This window comes from Nipponia nippon, unplaced genomic scaffold (assembly GCF_047370975.1).
Source record: "Nipponia nippon isolate SJK-2023a ecotype South Korea unplaced genomic scaffold, ASM4737097v1 scaffold_3, whole genome shotgun sequence".
NCBI classification, from domain to species: domain Eukaryota; kingdom Metazoa; phylum Chordata; class Aves; order Pelecaniformes; family Threskiornithidae; genus Nipponia; species Nipponia nippon.
In genome coordinates, this window is record NW_028262347.1 from 116,596,621 (window position 1) to 116,611,762 (window position 15,142).

The 15,142-nt window shown below is 44.8% G+C and overlaps 1 protein-coding gene across 20 annotated transcripts in view; it reads left to right on the forward strand.

The window, feature by feature from the left end:
- Window positions 1-2,300: 2,300 nt before the first annotated feature.
- The window catches only part of TCF7L2 (transcription factor 7 like 2), a 181,387-nt gene continuing 168,545 nt past the window's right edge, over window positions 2,301-15,142 (forward strand). For 9 of the 20 annotated variants that reach the window (XM_087764690.1, XM_087764692.1, XM_087764698.1 and 6 more), the window contains exons 1-3: window positions 2,302-3,187; window positions 3,514-3,580; window positions 3,777-3,901. In XM_087764690.1, coding sequence (XP_087620816.1) covers window positions 2,999-3,187; window positions 3,514-3,580; window positions 3,777-3,901 — 381 coding nt within the window. In that variant the 5' untranslated portion in view covers window positions 2,302-2,998. Of the gene's footprint in view, window positions 3,188-3,513; window positions 3,581-3,776; window positions 3,902-15,142 lie in introns of all 20 variants that reach the window. The other 11 variants (XM_087764700.1, XM_087764699.1, XM_087764708.1 and 8 more) reach the window with 4 other exon arrangements.

Here is a 15,142-nt window from a genome sequence, read left to right on the forward strand (position 1 = left end):
GCAGAATCTGGCCCTTCTTCTGCAACCAGCTTTGGGCAAGGACTGGGCCTGTCTTGGCCACCAACTTTTGATGATGCTTAATAAGGAGTTAGCAACTACACTGGGACTGAAGCAAAAGTGTACTTGTTTAAAAAAAAAAAAAAACAAACCACAGCAGATTGTAAAAAGATCTTTGAAAAACAAAACAAAACTGTGCAACTGTTTTTGTTCATTTGGATCAAATCATAACACATGGCCCTGCAAAGTAAATAGGAGTCTGTCATATTTGTATTTCTAATCTCATATTGTTCTGGGATATAAAGGCATTTTAAAAATCAAAAGGCAAACAAAAATGGAGAATATTTGTTAAGGTGTCACTCTGCAAGGCACTAGTTAGCAAAGACAGTAAGTACATAATCAGGGGCAAATGGGGAGCATGTACGCCCACAGACAGTAGGAAAATCTCTGCAAGTAAAAAGCAAGTTAGTGAAGAGACCAGTGGAAAAAGAAACTGTTCAATGCATTTGTACGTTGAGTTAACAGTGAAGTATTTCATTCTTCATGTTTTTACTTGGTGTCTTGAAATAATCCCTTTTCTGTCTCCATATTCCCACTTAGACATTGTTCACAGACTTATTTATTTATGAAGTCTGAAGGTTAGTCCCTACCTGCTGAGACTAATTAGCCCTGTTCTTTGTGTCCTATGCAATCCTGTCTGATTAAATGTACACATTTGTTTTACTTCTTTTCATGCTTCCTTTCACTCTACTTCTGCTTTACTGATTAATATTAAAGTTGTAAGTTGCAGTGATTTTTTATTTCTATTTTGTCTGCATCTTTCCCTTTAGTATGCAAATTTCTATGTGAACTTTTTAATGCCTGAGAATTCGTGTTAGCCTTGTCGATCTTTGTATTATTATTTTTATTATTCTTTTTATAGAAGACAGTTTAGCTGAAACCCCCAAACTCTCTAAATATTGCATGACAAATTGGCTTTGTTTTGGAAACCCTATGTGCTGAATGGCCCTTAGTATGAGCAGCAGGTTACATTTCTGGAGGAATGTTTGGATTATTTAGTACAGCCTGTCCCTTGCTTTCTAACACCATTTCCATTAGGCAATTTACTAATTCCCATCGAAATTACTGTCTCTCTCCGCCCCCCCCCCCCGGCCCCCCCTCCCCGCTCCCCTCCTTTTGTTCCTTGCCCATGTTAAAGTTTCCAATTGACTCGTCCATTGTTACAATTTGTCACTGCTGGAAGATCAATTTGTTTTCCCCTTCCCCTCACCACATTATATTCGGGTAACAGATGCCATTTCTTGCATCTGCATTATTCTGCTCCCCATTTTGTTGCCGTGCAGGCAGAGCTCTGGCTAGTGACTTTACGAAAACGCTCTCTCAAAACCCCGGAGCGCAGCAGCCCTCGCCCGGGCCGGCGGCCCCGCTGCCCCCGCAGCCCGCGGGGACCCCGGGCCGGACCCCCCGGCTCCCCCCGCCGCCGGGACCGGCCCACTTTCACTTTGATTTCCCCCGGCGTGATGTTTACGCCACCACCACAACTTTTCACTTCTGAAGTCTGGGAGTCCTTGATTCTCCGTCCTGCCATGCTAATTAACTTCTTAGCAGTCACATTCCTTTTCCTCCTCTTCTTTTTTTTTTTTTTTTTTTTTTTTTTACATCAAGGACCAAAAAATATTATGCCTTACTATAAGATAATTTGGCAATATCTGATCTTCAGCGAGTGATCTCGCACGTTTTCATCCTGCCTGTTATAATCATAATAAATGCAAGAAGCAAGTGCTGCTTAAAAAAACGGCTTTTACTATATTACAGTGTTTATTATGATTGGAGTTTCTTACCTCCAACGAGTGGCAAGAAAAATGTTAACGGTTTAAAAAAACCCCACCACCCTGCAGTCACATGTACACAAATAATAAGGACACACATCCCTCCGGAGAATCCGGACTGCATGGAGATGACATGTTTATTAATGCTCGGTATGTAAAAGTTAGTGCTTCCCAAAGAGCCGAGGCAGGGGCACCCGTTTGGGTGCTTTTCCCCTCGCTCCCCCCATCCTGCAGCTCGGGGCTCCACTTCCCATTTTTTTGGTAATGTTAATTTTTTTTTAACCCCCCCCCCCCTCGTTTTATGTCCCGCCGGCGGCGGCCCCCCCGCACCCCAGCCCGCTCCCTCCCCTCGCCCTCCCGCTCCCATGCCAAAAGGATCATTGTTAGTTTCCTACTTCCCCCACCCTCCTCCTCCTCCTCCTCCTCCCCCTCCCGCGCCCCAGACCTGTTTATTTATGCAGACGTCACCGGGGAGCCCCCGCCCCCTCCTGCATCTCATTAAGTGCCTGGTGTGTTTCTCGCTCCCTGTCAATAATCCCGGATCCCAGACTTCTCCGTTCCTCCGGATTTCGATCCCCCTTTTTCTATCTGTCAATCAGCGCCGCCTTTGAACTGAAAAGCTCTCAGTCCAACTTCAACTCACTCAAACCCGAGCGGCACAGGCTCCCAATATCCGCAGCGGCTGCCCCCCCGTTACAGCTGACTTCTTGGGTTGGTTTGTTGCATTTTTTCCTCCCCCCTACGCCCCCCCCTCCCCCCGTCTCTCGATTTTTTTTTTTTTTATTATTATTATTAATTTTTCCGTGAGTGCGTGCGCGGGTGTGAGTGCGTGTGCGCGCAGTGCACGCCGACCAGCTCCCTGGAAGAAAGAAAGAGAAAATCCCGAAGAAGGAAAGGAAGAAGCCTAAAGTCACTGGTGCAAAGGAGCAAAGAAGAGACATTTCCCTCCCCTCCTCCTCCCTCTTTTCCCCTCCCCAGGAGGAAAGAGAAGGGGAAAAAAAAGAAACTTTCACCTTGGACTCTTCTTTTTTTGGTGCAAACTTTCCCCCCCCCTCCCCTCTTCTTTTTTCCTTTTTACCCCCCCATTCCCCTCTTTTTTTTTTTTTCTTCTTTTTTTTTTCCCCCTTCCCCTTTTTGCAAAATTGCTGCTGGTGGGGTGAGCCAGGAGGAAAATGCCGCAGCTGAACGGCGGTGGAGGGGACGACCTGGGCGCCAACGATGAACTGATCTCTTTCAAAGACGAAGGGGAGCAGGAGGAGAAGATCTCCGAGAACTCCTCGGCGGAGAGGGATTTAGCTGATGTCAAGTCGTCTCTCGTCAATGAATCAGAAACGAATCAAAACAGCTCCTCAGACTCGGAGGTACGGGGGAAGCCCCCCGCGGGGCCGGTTCGGGGCGGCGGGCGGGCGGGGGCCGCGCTGCCCGCCCGGGGCCGCGGCCGGGGCCGGGGGCGCCGCGCCGGGTCCCGCTCCCGCCGGCGCCCAACTTTCCTCCGCGGCACCAACTTGTAACGATGCCTTCTGTTTTGTTCTGTTTGTTTCTCCTTCCACCTTCTCCCCGCACCTTTCCCTTCTTCTTCGCCTTTTATTCCTCCCCTCCTCCCTTCTCCCCCCACCCCCCTGACCCCCCAAAAACCCCACCACCCCCATCCCCAACTGCCCCTCGCCGACCCCCGGCTCGCTCCCAGGCGGAGCGGCGGCCCCCGCCTCGGTCCGAAACTTTCAGAGATAAATCCCGGGAAAGTTTAGAGGAAGGTGAGTACGGCGGGCCCGGCCGGCACCGCCGCCCGCCCGCCCCGCACCGCCCCTGCGCCGGGCGCCCGGCTCCTCTTTTTGGGGCACTTTCTAAAAAAAGTTTTCCTCCCCCCCGCCCCCCCTTTTTCCTCCCTTCTCTCCCCCCCGTTGCCCCCTTCCTTCCCCGCTCCCGCTCGTGTCTCCCCCGCCATGTTAGCTGCGAAGAGGCAAGATGGAGGGTTGTTTAAGGGCCCACCATACCCGGGTTATCCCTTTATAATGATCCCCGACCTCAGCAGCCCGTATCTGCCCAATGGATCGCTCTCTCCGACGGCGAGAACGGTAAGTGCCTTTTTTTCCCCCCCTCTTTCCCTCTCCCCCCGGCTCCCGCCGGCGCCGCGCTCCCCGCTGCCCCCGCTCGCCCGCCCCGGCCCGGCCCGGCGCCCCCTCCCCCGCGCCGCAAACTTTCCAAACTCCGCGGGCCGCGGCGGGAGGGGGTTTGTTTACACTTCGCCATATTTCTTTCTTTCTTTCTTTTTTTTTTCCCTCTTTTTACTTTTTTTTTTTTTTTTTTTTTTTTTTTACTTTCAGTTTTGTGGGCAGTTTTCTGGAGCCCTCGTAACCTCCCCTGCGGGGGGGTGGGGAGAAAAAAAAACCCAAACAAAATCCAAACACCACCTAATCCAGCCTCAAAACAAAACTGGAAATAAATTAAAAAAAAAATCAAGGAGTTGTGGTGTTTGTTTGTTTTTTTTTTTTTTTTTTTTTCCCGACCTCTCCTCCCCCTTTTCCCCCCTCTCCCCCTCGCTGGGGATGGGGGTTATTTTCTCCCGGCCGAGCCTGGGACCCGCTCTCCCGAACTCCTCGTTTTCCACCGTCGCCTCCTGCCCTCCTCCGTGGCGGCTGGGCCGGTCCCCCTCCCCTTTCCTCCCCCTTAACCCTCTCCTGCCCTCGCCCGCCCCCCGGCCTGCGGCAGCGGCGAGCTCCTGGGTCCGGAGCGGGGCAGCGGCCCCTCCCGCCCGTGGGCGCCGCGAGTTGTGTCCGGCCTCAGCGCGGCCGGCCCCCGCGGCCACTCCGCCTCCGCGCCCGGCTGCCGGGGAGCGCGGCCCGGGCCCGGCGGCCCTGCGGGGGCCGCAGCTCGGCAACCCCTGCCCGGGGGCGGCCGGGCCCCTCCTCACCCGGGCTGTGCCGCGGGAAGCAGCCCTGGAGCCGCTCCGTCTTCGCGTGTGCCTGGCGGTGCTGGGGGGGAGAGCTGGGGGTGAGGGCGAAGGAGAGGGCTGAGTCCGGAAACAAATCGCCTCGCTTAGCTCTAATAACAACAACAACAAATAATCAAACAAGTCGAGCAAAATTCCTCCTGGAAGTATGCTGGCAGAAAAGCAATTTGCTGAAAGCGTCCGGTTTTTTGTTGTTGGTTTTTTTGCTGGTTTTTTTTTTTTTTTTTTTTTTTTTAACCTCGGGTTCAGTGGCAGGGGTGGGCTTGTCTGCACGCCTGTGCCTGGAGGTCGGGCAAGTTTTAGCCCAGATCCCAGGAAACTTTGAGGTCTGCTGGGTGTGTTTGTAGTCCCAGCTGTTTTTCCTCTCCTAGTGTCACCACGGTGTGCTCTGCTCTGCCATCAGATTTCTCAAGTGTCACCTTGTCTTGCCTTTTGAAGAGTTTTTAAAAATTTTTAGCTAAAACGGCTAAATCCACTGGGACGACAAAATACTACGTCTTCCTACCGATGGGTTTAGCACTGATGTTTTGTTTCTTCTGGGTGTTTCTAAATCTGAAGCGTCCCCACCACCACCGTGTGTGTTTATACACTTTTTTTTTTCTCCTTGTGGTAACACGAGATAGCGATTTACAATAATAGATCTACTGTTTGGTAGATGTTGAAGCCGTACTAATGACTGAGGGCTTGGACAACTTCAGTGTATCAGATCTACAAGTGTTTTAAAGCATTAAAATATTAAACATCGGGTCAGTCTTGTTTTCACTTAGTAAAATGTCAGTAGACGCAGATTAGTAAATGCAGAGTGACAGGGAGGTAGGAAGGAAGGCTTTCTGACTTTGCATAGATTTAGGGCTGTGGTAGGGTTTTATTTGGGTTGTTTGTAAGGCTCTTCTTGCAAGGAGGTGATTTCTGGGACAGTAGCATGGGGTAGCTGCAGTTTGCAATTGTAATGACTGGGAGGGGAATTCAGGGGCTGAATGCATTATATTTTTCCTTTTGAATACGGTCACCCACATGTATATGGATGATGGCGATAAATTTCAAATTCTGTAAGCACCAGGATCCAGATGGCAAAACAATCTTTGTTACAAATGACTTCGTTACAAATTGTGAAGCTTTGTATTCTTCCCCCCCCCCCCCCTTTTTACCTTAAATGCATTCCACTGTTCCAAGTGTAGGCTAATAGGAAGCACACCTCCGCTGCCTTTTTCTTTAAGCATTTTTCTTAAAACAGCCACAGTTCTTTATTTTTTCCTCATTACCTTTATTACAGATCCTTTTTCCCTTAGCATGTGAAGATAGGATCCTTCAGCAGTTAGCTTTCCTGGAAGTATTCTTCCCCCCCTCGCTCCCCCACAGTTAAAAAAGGCCTCCATAGGAATGTTGGGTTTGTGTGAATTAAAGGTACTGTACAAAAGATTACAGGTTGTTTTATTGTTGGTATAGCAGGTGGCCTGCTTGTGTTATCAGATGGATTCTGAAAGGATATTTCCACACTCAATAGGCAATTTTCTTATTTCCACATCCAGGCTCCAGCATCCTTTTCCTATCTTCTTAACCTTATTCTTTCACATTCCCTGTGCTTGTTTGTTTGCCTGCCACTTAATTATAGGCAGGAAAAATTAAAGTTGTTTATTTAGGCCTGAGAGCAGAATATTATAAAGATTCAGCGGGATAGCTGTTGTGTGTCACACACTGGTTTTAGGTGGATTCTAGGTCTCTGCTGTACCAGCCTTCAGTTCCAGACGAACTAGATCTTTCTCCAGGTTGTTTTTTTTTTTTTTTTAAATACAGGTTGAGAAGGTATAGACGATTCTGCATAATTATGAATTTTATCTTTATTTATGTAGTTTTTCCTGAAGCCATATTTGTTGAGTTTCAGAGCATGCAAGGTAAAGAGGTGATGCAGATATGTAGCAAAATTGTTTTTCCTTTCCTTTTGCTGTTGTAGAATCTTAAAGGTCTGTGGGTGTGGTTTTTTGTTGTTGTTTGGGTTTTTTTCCCTGGATTTTTTTCTGTTTGTTTTATTTGGGGGTGTAGCGGGATTATTGTGTTTTGTAAATGTACCTGTAATTGTCTGTTCAAGAGCAAACTCGTGGGCAGCAATTTCTGCTTTACTGCTTCAGGAATGTGAAGAATTATGAAGTGTCATAAAATCTCCTTATGATGAATAATATATTACCTCAAGAATAATGCTTTAAATACTGCAAAACTATCTTTATAAAAAGCTTGATAGGAATAATTTTATTTTTCAAAGTCAAAGATTTTTTGCATGTTAATCTTGCTTTGGAAGAATGCTGTGGATTGCTTTTAGGAATAGATGTGTATTAAGGAGAGGTCTAGTCAAATAGTAATGAAGTAATGCATCTGAGAGGGCCAGTTCCGTACCTGGGCTTGCAGAGGGACTGGGGTAGCTGCCTGTTAGGGATAATGAAGGAGAACGTTTTGCTTTCAGAGTTGGAAAATGAAGAAGCAGTGTATTTAATTTTTACCCTAAATTTAGAGCTGGGTTAATGCTTTCGGCGAGCAAATAGATGCGTTGTGATTTGAGAAAACCCCGCTGGCAGATATTCTTATTTTTACTCGTGCTGTTGCATCTTCCCTTCCCCTGAATTGTTGCTTGCTGAGTGAGACTGTAGGAGTAAGCTTGCGTTTGGTCCTGAAGTTTGGGAGTTGGGAATAGCTGTGGTGGAGAGCAGCCCCCTCGCCTAGATTTTACGTTCAGGAAGAAACTTTTTTCTTTAATTGACTTGAAAAATGGATGTTTTCCTTTATCTACTGAATCAAGCATAATCCTTCCTAATACAAAAGCTGTAGACCCTGGGGTGTGAAGGGTTAATGGTGGTCCTTTTTTTTTTTTTTTTTTCCTCCCTCCAATTGTTTTGACAACACTTTTCAAAGTGTGACATTCCAAGCCCTTGCAATACAATGTAATATTACTGTAATTACACAGGTCATTACATTTTAAATAGAGAACAATAAAATGCTTATCGCACTGAAAAAGAACAGGTGTTCTTGCCCTTCTTTGGTATTTATGCTAATTGTTTTTCATCTCCTTCAGAAATATTTATGGCTGGCGTGTTAAGGTTTCAGTCTCGATGTGACAATATTAATTCTTTGCTAATCTTTATGGTTGAGGTTTAATGTCTGCAGTATGGATTATAGTATTAATGTCCACGAACTAGTTTAATAATGTAGATACAACTTCATATGTCAGCACTTTGGTACTTTATGATACATAGCTATTCAATGGAGAGTGAATTATTCGCTTCCTTTTTAAAAAAAATAAAATTGAGTGGACATGCTTTTAATAAAGTTTCTGGACTTGTGTAAAAACAAGCTATTAAATAAGAACTGATGGTCCTGTGGCATAAATCAAATGGAACCTCCATAAAGAAACTTTCCTCATGCTTAATTAGGTAGATTGCTGAATCACTCTGCTATAGCATTAGCATAGCTGGTATACAATGGCAAACAGACCGTGTTTGTTAACTTATTTTCGGTAAAGAAGCTGATTTATTTTTAATTCTCCCTTTTTTTTTTTTTTCCCCCCTCCTCCCCCCGCCCGATAAGATTTCATTCTGGAGCAAATGCTGCATTGCTTAGTCAATCAGCTTCTCTTTAGGGGGCTATGAAAATTAGTTAGAGAAAAGTTTCATGTTTCTGCGACCTTGCAAAACAATATAATGCAGTACTGTTACTTGAGTGTACAGGATAATTGCAGGACTGCACTTCATTAAAAATAATATTTGCTTTGGAAATCGAACAATTTTAATAGGTGCACCAGTGGCTGATCTGTACTGAAAAAAAAAAATACAGTAGATGCCTTTCCAGGTTTTTTGAATGCTTTCATACATGGACTGATGATGTTGAGTGGTTTTTTTTTTTTTTTTTATTCCCCCCCCCCCCCTTCCTCTTCGTTTTTTGTTCAAGCAAATATGTGCTGATTTGTCAGCTGAAGATGGAGGGGGGGAAGGAGTATGTTGCAGCTTTCATTGGAGCTTGTAAACCAGAATGTAGGTAAAAATGTTTTAAATTTGTCAGACTTTCATGACTGGGCCCCAAAATCAGATAAAAAATGTGGTGTAGAGAAAAAGGACAGCTGCAGATTTTTTGTGTGGACGTGTGTTTCTGTACCATGACTAAAAACTCTGAGGACCTTTTCCCAGCTGTCTGGGAGTTATGTGGAAGTTGGATTATTGGCAGTTAAGCATGAGACAACCTGGATTTAGCAAATGCTCTCCTACACAGGAAGCAGATGACATTATCCTGGGGGAAGGGAGGAGATCCTTCTCCAGGCACGGCCCGGGGGGAGACGCCTGCTCCCCCCAGCCTCAGAGCAGCCAAAAATGAGGGCTGGCGATAGGCACATGTAAATATAAAAGCGGTCGGGTTGTCGGTTTAGTTGTTTGTTTTTGTTTTTTGTTTTTTTGTTCAGGATTTTTTGGTGAAATCAGACACTCTGCTCCCACACTGGGGCTGTTGTGAGAAGTTTTGCTTTGGGGGGGGGGGGTTTGTGAGGTTTGGGGGGAAGTTTAAAGCTCTGTTCCCTGGGCGTCTCCTCAGTACCGCGTCCTGGCAAATATGTAAGTAAGCCTTAAAACTTTGACTTCTAATTGGGCACATTTGTGAAGGAAATGGTTAATTTTACAACCAAAGGCAAACTTGCACCTCGACAGGTCTGCTGAAAGAAATGTGCCACAGTCGTTTGCTGGCAAGCACCGCAGGGTCATAAATCCATGGGGTTTATTTACAGCCTATAACACTTATGAATGTTAAGATATTTGACGCCACGCTGGCCTTATAATATCCAAGGTCCACAGACACTGGCAGTGGGTCAAATTTCTTTCACTAATTATAAGCAATGAGAGATGGAGTGTGGTGCTGGGGGGGGAGATATGGAAATCCTCTCTCTCCCCACCCAAAAGCGAAGAATATTTCTGCTCCTCCTCCCAACTGCTGGTTTATGTTTGTGCTTTTTTTTGCGTAGGCTCCGAAGTTTATAATTAACGCTTGCAGTGCTGCGAAGGCTGGGCTCTGGGTGATGCAGCCAGGCTGAAGGAGGGAAGAAGTTTAGCACAGCTCGTGTCCTTTACAGAGGTCTCAGCAGTATTGTGCAGTCTTTCCTAGATACCGACACAAGCAAACATTTAAAGACAGACGACACCTGGAAACGTCCTTTAATTTTCTCACGTACCACTGAGCCAGGGGAGGGGAAAAAAAAATAATTGCATCAGGCTTTATGCAAAAGCTGGATGATTGGAAATACATATATTAGACTGTTCTGTGCGTATAAAACAGGGTCTTTTAAAAAGCAGCAAAAGCCCACGTTAAGGGAAAACATGCGCTGAATGAATTAAGGTGTTGAGGTTAGAGGTGGTTTTTAGGGGAGAGGCCCTGTGTCCTGCTGGAAGGGACAATCTGGGATGGATGCATAGGTCAGCGTGGAGGGGCGAGGGGAGCAGGGGGGACGTGCTGAGGGTGGTGTTTTGGGGGGAGGCACGGGGAGAGCGAAGGCCGCTGCAGAGTAATTGGAGGACAAAGGAGGGATGCTGGAGTTCAAGGAGAAATAGCAGAAATTTGAGGGGGGGAAACCACCAGTATTTGAATGGATGGTTGGAGAGGAAGCTTGGGATCTGGGGATTGACTCTCAAGTGTCAGGAAAGTCTAGGGCCCGGGGAGAAACATTGCTTCCCTCAGCAAAGCTCGTTATTCTCGGCTCGCTCCCCATTAAACGTGCTTTCCTAGAGTGGACAGTCAGATTTGAAGTGCTGCTGTCTTGTCTATGCTGGGGGTGTGTGTGTGTTTTAACAAGATAATGCGATTACTCAAATATGCCTAGGTATTACTTTTAGCTTTAATTTCTCCAGCAGCTGATTTCGGGTTCCCCGTAGGTTGCTGTTGTGCTTGGAGACTAATTTAAGCAAAAGGCAGGGTTATGTGTGTGGTGGAAAGCTGCTCTCCTTCGCCCATGTGTTTTTCTTCTACGAGCCATGTAAAACCCGACTTAAAAAAAAAAAAAGGAGGGGGCTGTCAATTTGGCCCTTCCACAAATAGCCACAAATAGCTGTACAGTTTTGTTGAAGGTTTTATGCATTTCCCTAATCAATGGAGCGCTGTGACTTATTAGCCCCCGGGGACAGATCCGAATCCCCCAGCTCCGTGCTGCAAAGCTGGTGTGGTATTGTACCTTTTTAACAGGTTATCAACAAGGATGTTCCTCCGGTTCCCAGGACGCTTCCCACCCCCTCCCTCCGGCATCTCCCCCCTCCGATTCTTTCCGGCAAAATCTGTTCAGTCTCGCGCCTTTGTTTTAGGTCGGCTAAACCCTCGACCCTTATTCTTCGTGGGGTCATGCTCAGGCAACCGGGCAGTGCTGAATGAGTTAAGTCGCTGGCTGAAGTTTGGCTTCATGCAACTAAATTTGAGGCCTGGTAGGCATTAGCAGGGCACAGCACATTTACAGAGCTTAATTAGTACGCGCTGTAATTGTTCATGGTCTGCCAGAAGGAGTAATGTTCAGGAAAAGTGGAGTCGTTCTTCTGCAGTCTTCAGTTTTAAAACGATAAATCACTTGCATATTTGTGCAGTGATTCAAATGGAGCTGAGACCTCTCCATCTCAACATGTGGTAAATAGTAAAGTCAATGAATTGCAGATGTAGGGTACAGCAGATTCTCTAAGAAAATGCGGAATGAATGGGGAAGGGTGATGCTATAAATACGTACTGAGAAGATAACTGGGTTTCTGCTTGCTGTGCCAATTATGATGTACTAAAGATATTAGCAATTTTGTTTTAATGTATTTATTTTAGATTTCTTTAAACTAAATATAGGGGTACCATGTTACTTTACTTGGTGAGGTTTTTATTAATGCTCCAGAACAATGGGTTTCATATGGAAATGCACATGATAGCCGTATTAATACAAATTAATTCATCATGGGTAACATTGTAGCTGTTACTAGAGGAGTTTATAATGATGGGACACTTTAAAGTGTGGCTGCAGCAACTTATAAGAAATGTTGCAGTAGCGGATGCCTTTATATTCTAGTTGGGGGGAATACTGGGAATATTATACATCTCACCGTGGCATTTTCTCTCTGCTCGTAATGCCTTCCAGCTTCAGAGAGACTTTTTGGGTGCATTAATCCGACAGCCTAGAGCCTATTTTTAAAAAGCAAAACACAAACAAAACTACGCTATACAGATTGACATCGTAAATGCTGCGTATTGTTTTTTTTTTTTTTTTGAATGCGGAGAACGTGTGTCACTCTTACTGCTGTGAAATCTTGTCTTCCTTGGGCTTGGTCCAAGATCCATTGAAGTCAGTGGAAAAAAAGGCTTCTATTAATAACGAAGGGCTTTGGATCAGGCCCCATGTGTCTTGAACCAATGGCCAACTTCTTCAAAAGTGGATAAAGGTATTGAAAAAGCCAAACCCAACTAAATGTCATATTGATATATTGCTGCTTCTGTGGCGTCCTTCGCTCTTGGAAAAAAAAATAGTTATGTTTCCAGTGGTACTTTCTTAAATGAGCTTCTGCTTCTGCAGTATCTGACTTTCCCACAGAAGTGCAGAGCATCCTGGCAGGATCAGGATTTGGTCCGAGGCTGTGTTGCATGTCAATACTGCTTTTCTAATAGGAGTAGGTGGATTTGTATGGAAGTTGTAAAAGTTAATGATTGTTCTCTGACTCATAGGCTGCTGGCTTCAGCAAAGAAGAAATGATGACAGGAAAATGATAGAAATTATAGGAGGCAAGTAGGCTTTGGTGAGCAGAGAATGGATTTGTGTTGTTTGAAATGTTTTTGCTGCTTGCTGAAGGAAGTGTGAGGAGGGAGAAGATGGGAGGGCACCTTCTTTTTGGGGTCAGATGTTTCGGGTACCAAACTCCTGCAGGTATTCGGCCAGGCAGTGAGGCTGAATTCAGGAAGGACTCTCTGTGGTGTTGAAGGTCCCATAACCATTTTGTTAGTCCTGCTGATACAGTTAGTCCTGCCTAACTGTTTTCCCCTTTTGGCAGAACAGGTTTTAATGCCCTAGGCTCCGTGGGAAGTACGATTGCATGCCTAATGGCTACCAAGTATGAATATGTAATTGTGCTCGACCAGTATCTATCTCACAGCTTTGTAGGGCTCTCCAGCGTACCTGTGGTGTGAAAGATGCTGTATACAACCAAATCAGTCTCCGCTTTTTAATTCGCTAGTGATGGTGATGCAGCTGAGACACCAAAAAAATCCAAAAGGAGGATGTGGGAAGTAATAGAAAATGCCAAACTGAAAATACCGCAAAGGGATTTTCTGGGGAATATGAGAGATTCTTGCATGTTGATACAATAGAAACAAATTGTCCTATTTTAAGAAAGGGAAAAATAGAGCAAGGAAAGGTGGGGGCATACCTCTCTGAGCACATCCAAACTCCCACTGGACTCAGTGACTCCTTAAATAATGATCTGGAAAAGTCTGAGGCTATAGGCTTTTCTGTTCTAGAGACAAGCCACTGCATTGATTTGTGTTTTTAAATGATGCAAATATTTAATAAAGGTTCTCTTGGAACTGCTTTAAACCCTAGCCTGAATAATTTTAACTTGGTTAAACCAGTGAACTGGTTTGGGAGCATACACAGTAAGAGGTTTGCATTGGTTTAATTAGATTTAAGAGATTTATAAAACCAGGGCCACTACTCTGACATAGGCAAGGTCTGGAAGACAGCATATAGATGCTGCATTGATCTACGCCCAGGCTGAACAGACTGCTAGTGAAATTACGGTATTATAAATGTTTGCCAATATTAAAGAATCCAGGGGAAGGTATGACCTTGAGTGAACACATCAGAAGAATAAGATGGCAATCAGTGTTTCTACCTTTGTTTTCTCTGGGACATTTGCAGGAAGGTTTTTGTCCCTTTGAAAGGAGTTACAGATTATAGTTGTCTGTCTAGAAATCAAGTTTTTGAGATTTTTGTTATTAACCAAATGTCTCGGTTTACTTCAATCCCTGTTACATTGCCCTATGGGCTTTTTTTTTAATTCTTAAACTACACCATAAAATGTAGCTTAAAACATGTCTGTGTCAATTTAAAAAAAAAAAAAAAAAAGGGACTTTACAGGAGCTAGTCACAAACATAACTACTGTACCGGTCACAAAACTGCTGTGTAAAGAATATCCACAGAGCTTATTTTATCTGGATAGCAGCTAAATATCTTTACAATCCCTAGGGTTATTAAAGGCCAAATGCCTGGCATACGTAGTTAGTTTATTTTCCATTGAAATCTGTTGCTCAACTACAGTACTTGAAAGTACTTTGTTTTTAATGTCATAAATATGAAATTAAATTTCATAAATATGAAATTAAAAAGAGAAAACTAGAACTTGGGTGTAGCTGGGTGGTTATAAATGGGAACGGGCGCATCGCCGCAGTGCTGGTGTGCCCGGACGTGGGTGTTGGACTGATTATGTGGGCACATCTGTGTATATGCATGCGATGTATATTCGTGAACGTGTACTGGGTTATCAGGTGTCTATTCAATTTTAATTGACAATATGAGATTCCTGTGGTTACTCTGTGCACAGATTGCCTTGGGGCTCTACAGGGTTTGTGGGAAGAAAAGCCTTGACAAGTTTCCATTAAGCCCTGAATCAGGCAATTGGAAAAGAGGAGAATGAAAGGAGCTGAAAAGAGGGACAACTTGTTAGTGTTGCATTCTGCGCTTGCAACGAGAAACCTCTTTTAGACAAGAGTGGTTCTCAGGCCAAGAATTTCAAACTCGCGGAGAAACCTGTCCAGAACACAAAAGTTGTTTGAACGGGGTGCAGAATTGTCACAGTAATTAGAGCAATCTCCGTTTACTGAGTGGCAGCCTTTATAAAGGACAGGGGATAAAGGGTTCAAATTCATCTTTCTCTCTCTGATTCACTTCTGATGAACTGCCTCTGTGTGTGTGTGTGTGTGTATATGAAGAAGTGTGTGTGTGTGTGTGGCCACATTTTCAGCTACTCATCATGCGATTACTCTTGTTTTAAAAGAAGAAGGACTTAGGTTGCTTCTTCCTGCCTCGAATGACATTTTTCAGGCATTTTGCTTTTATTTTTTTTTTTTATTGGTCCTCTAATTTGATATACAGAAATAAGAGGATGCTTTGGGGAATGCACCTGTGCTCTGCTGGAGGGGGAACCCCAAATATTTCTCAGTCACTTTCTCCTCTTATTTGATCCTGCATCTTTGACTCTTAGGAGCAGTCCCATTATTTTTAATAGGATTACTTGTGGAAGCAAGAAGAGTGAATGAATAAGGCTTGGACCCTTAAAGTTTATCCTCTTGCCACTGCAAGGTCTGTCCAGAATTACTGAATCGGCTGGAGTTTTG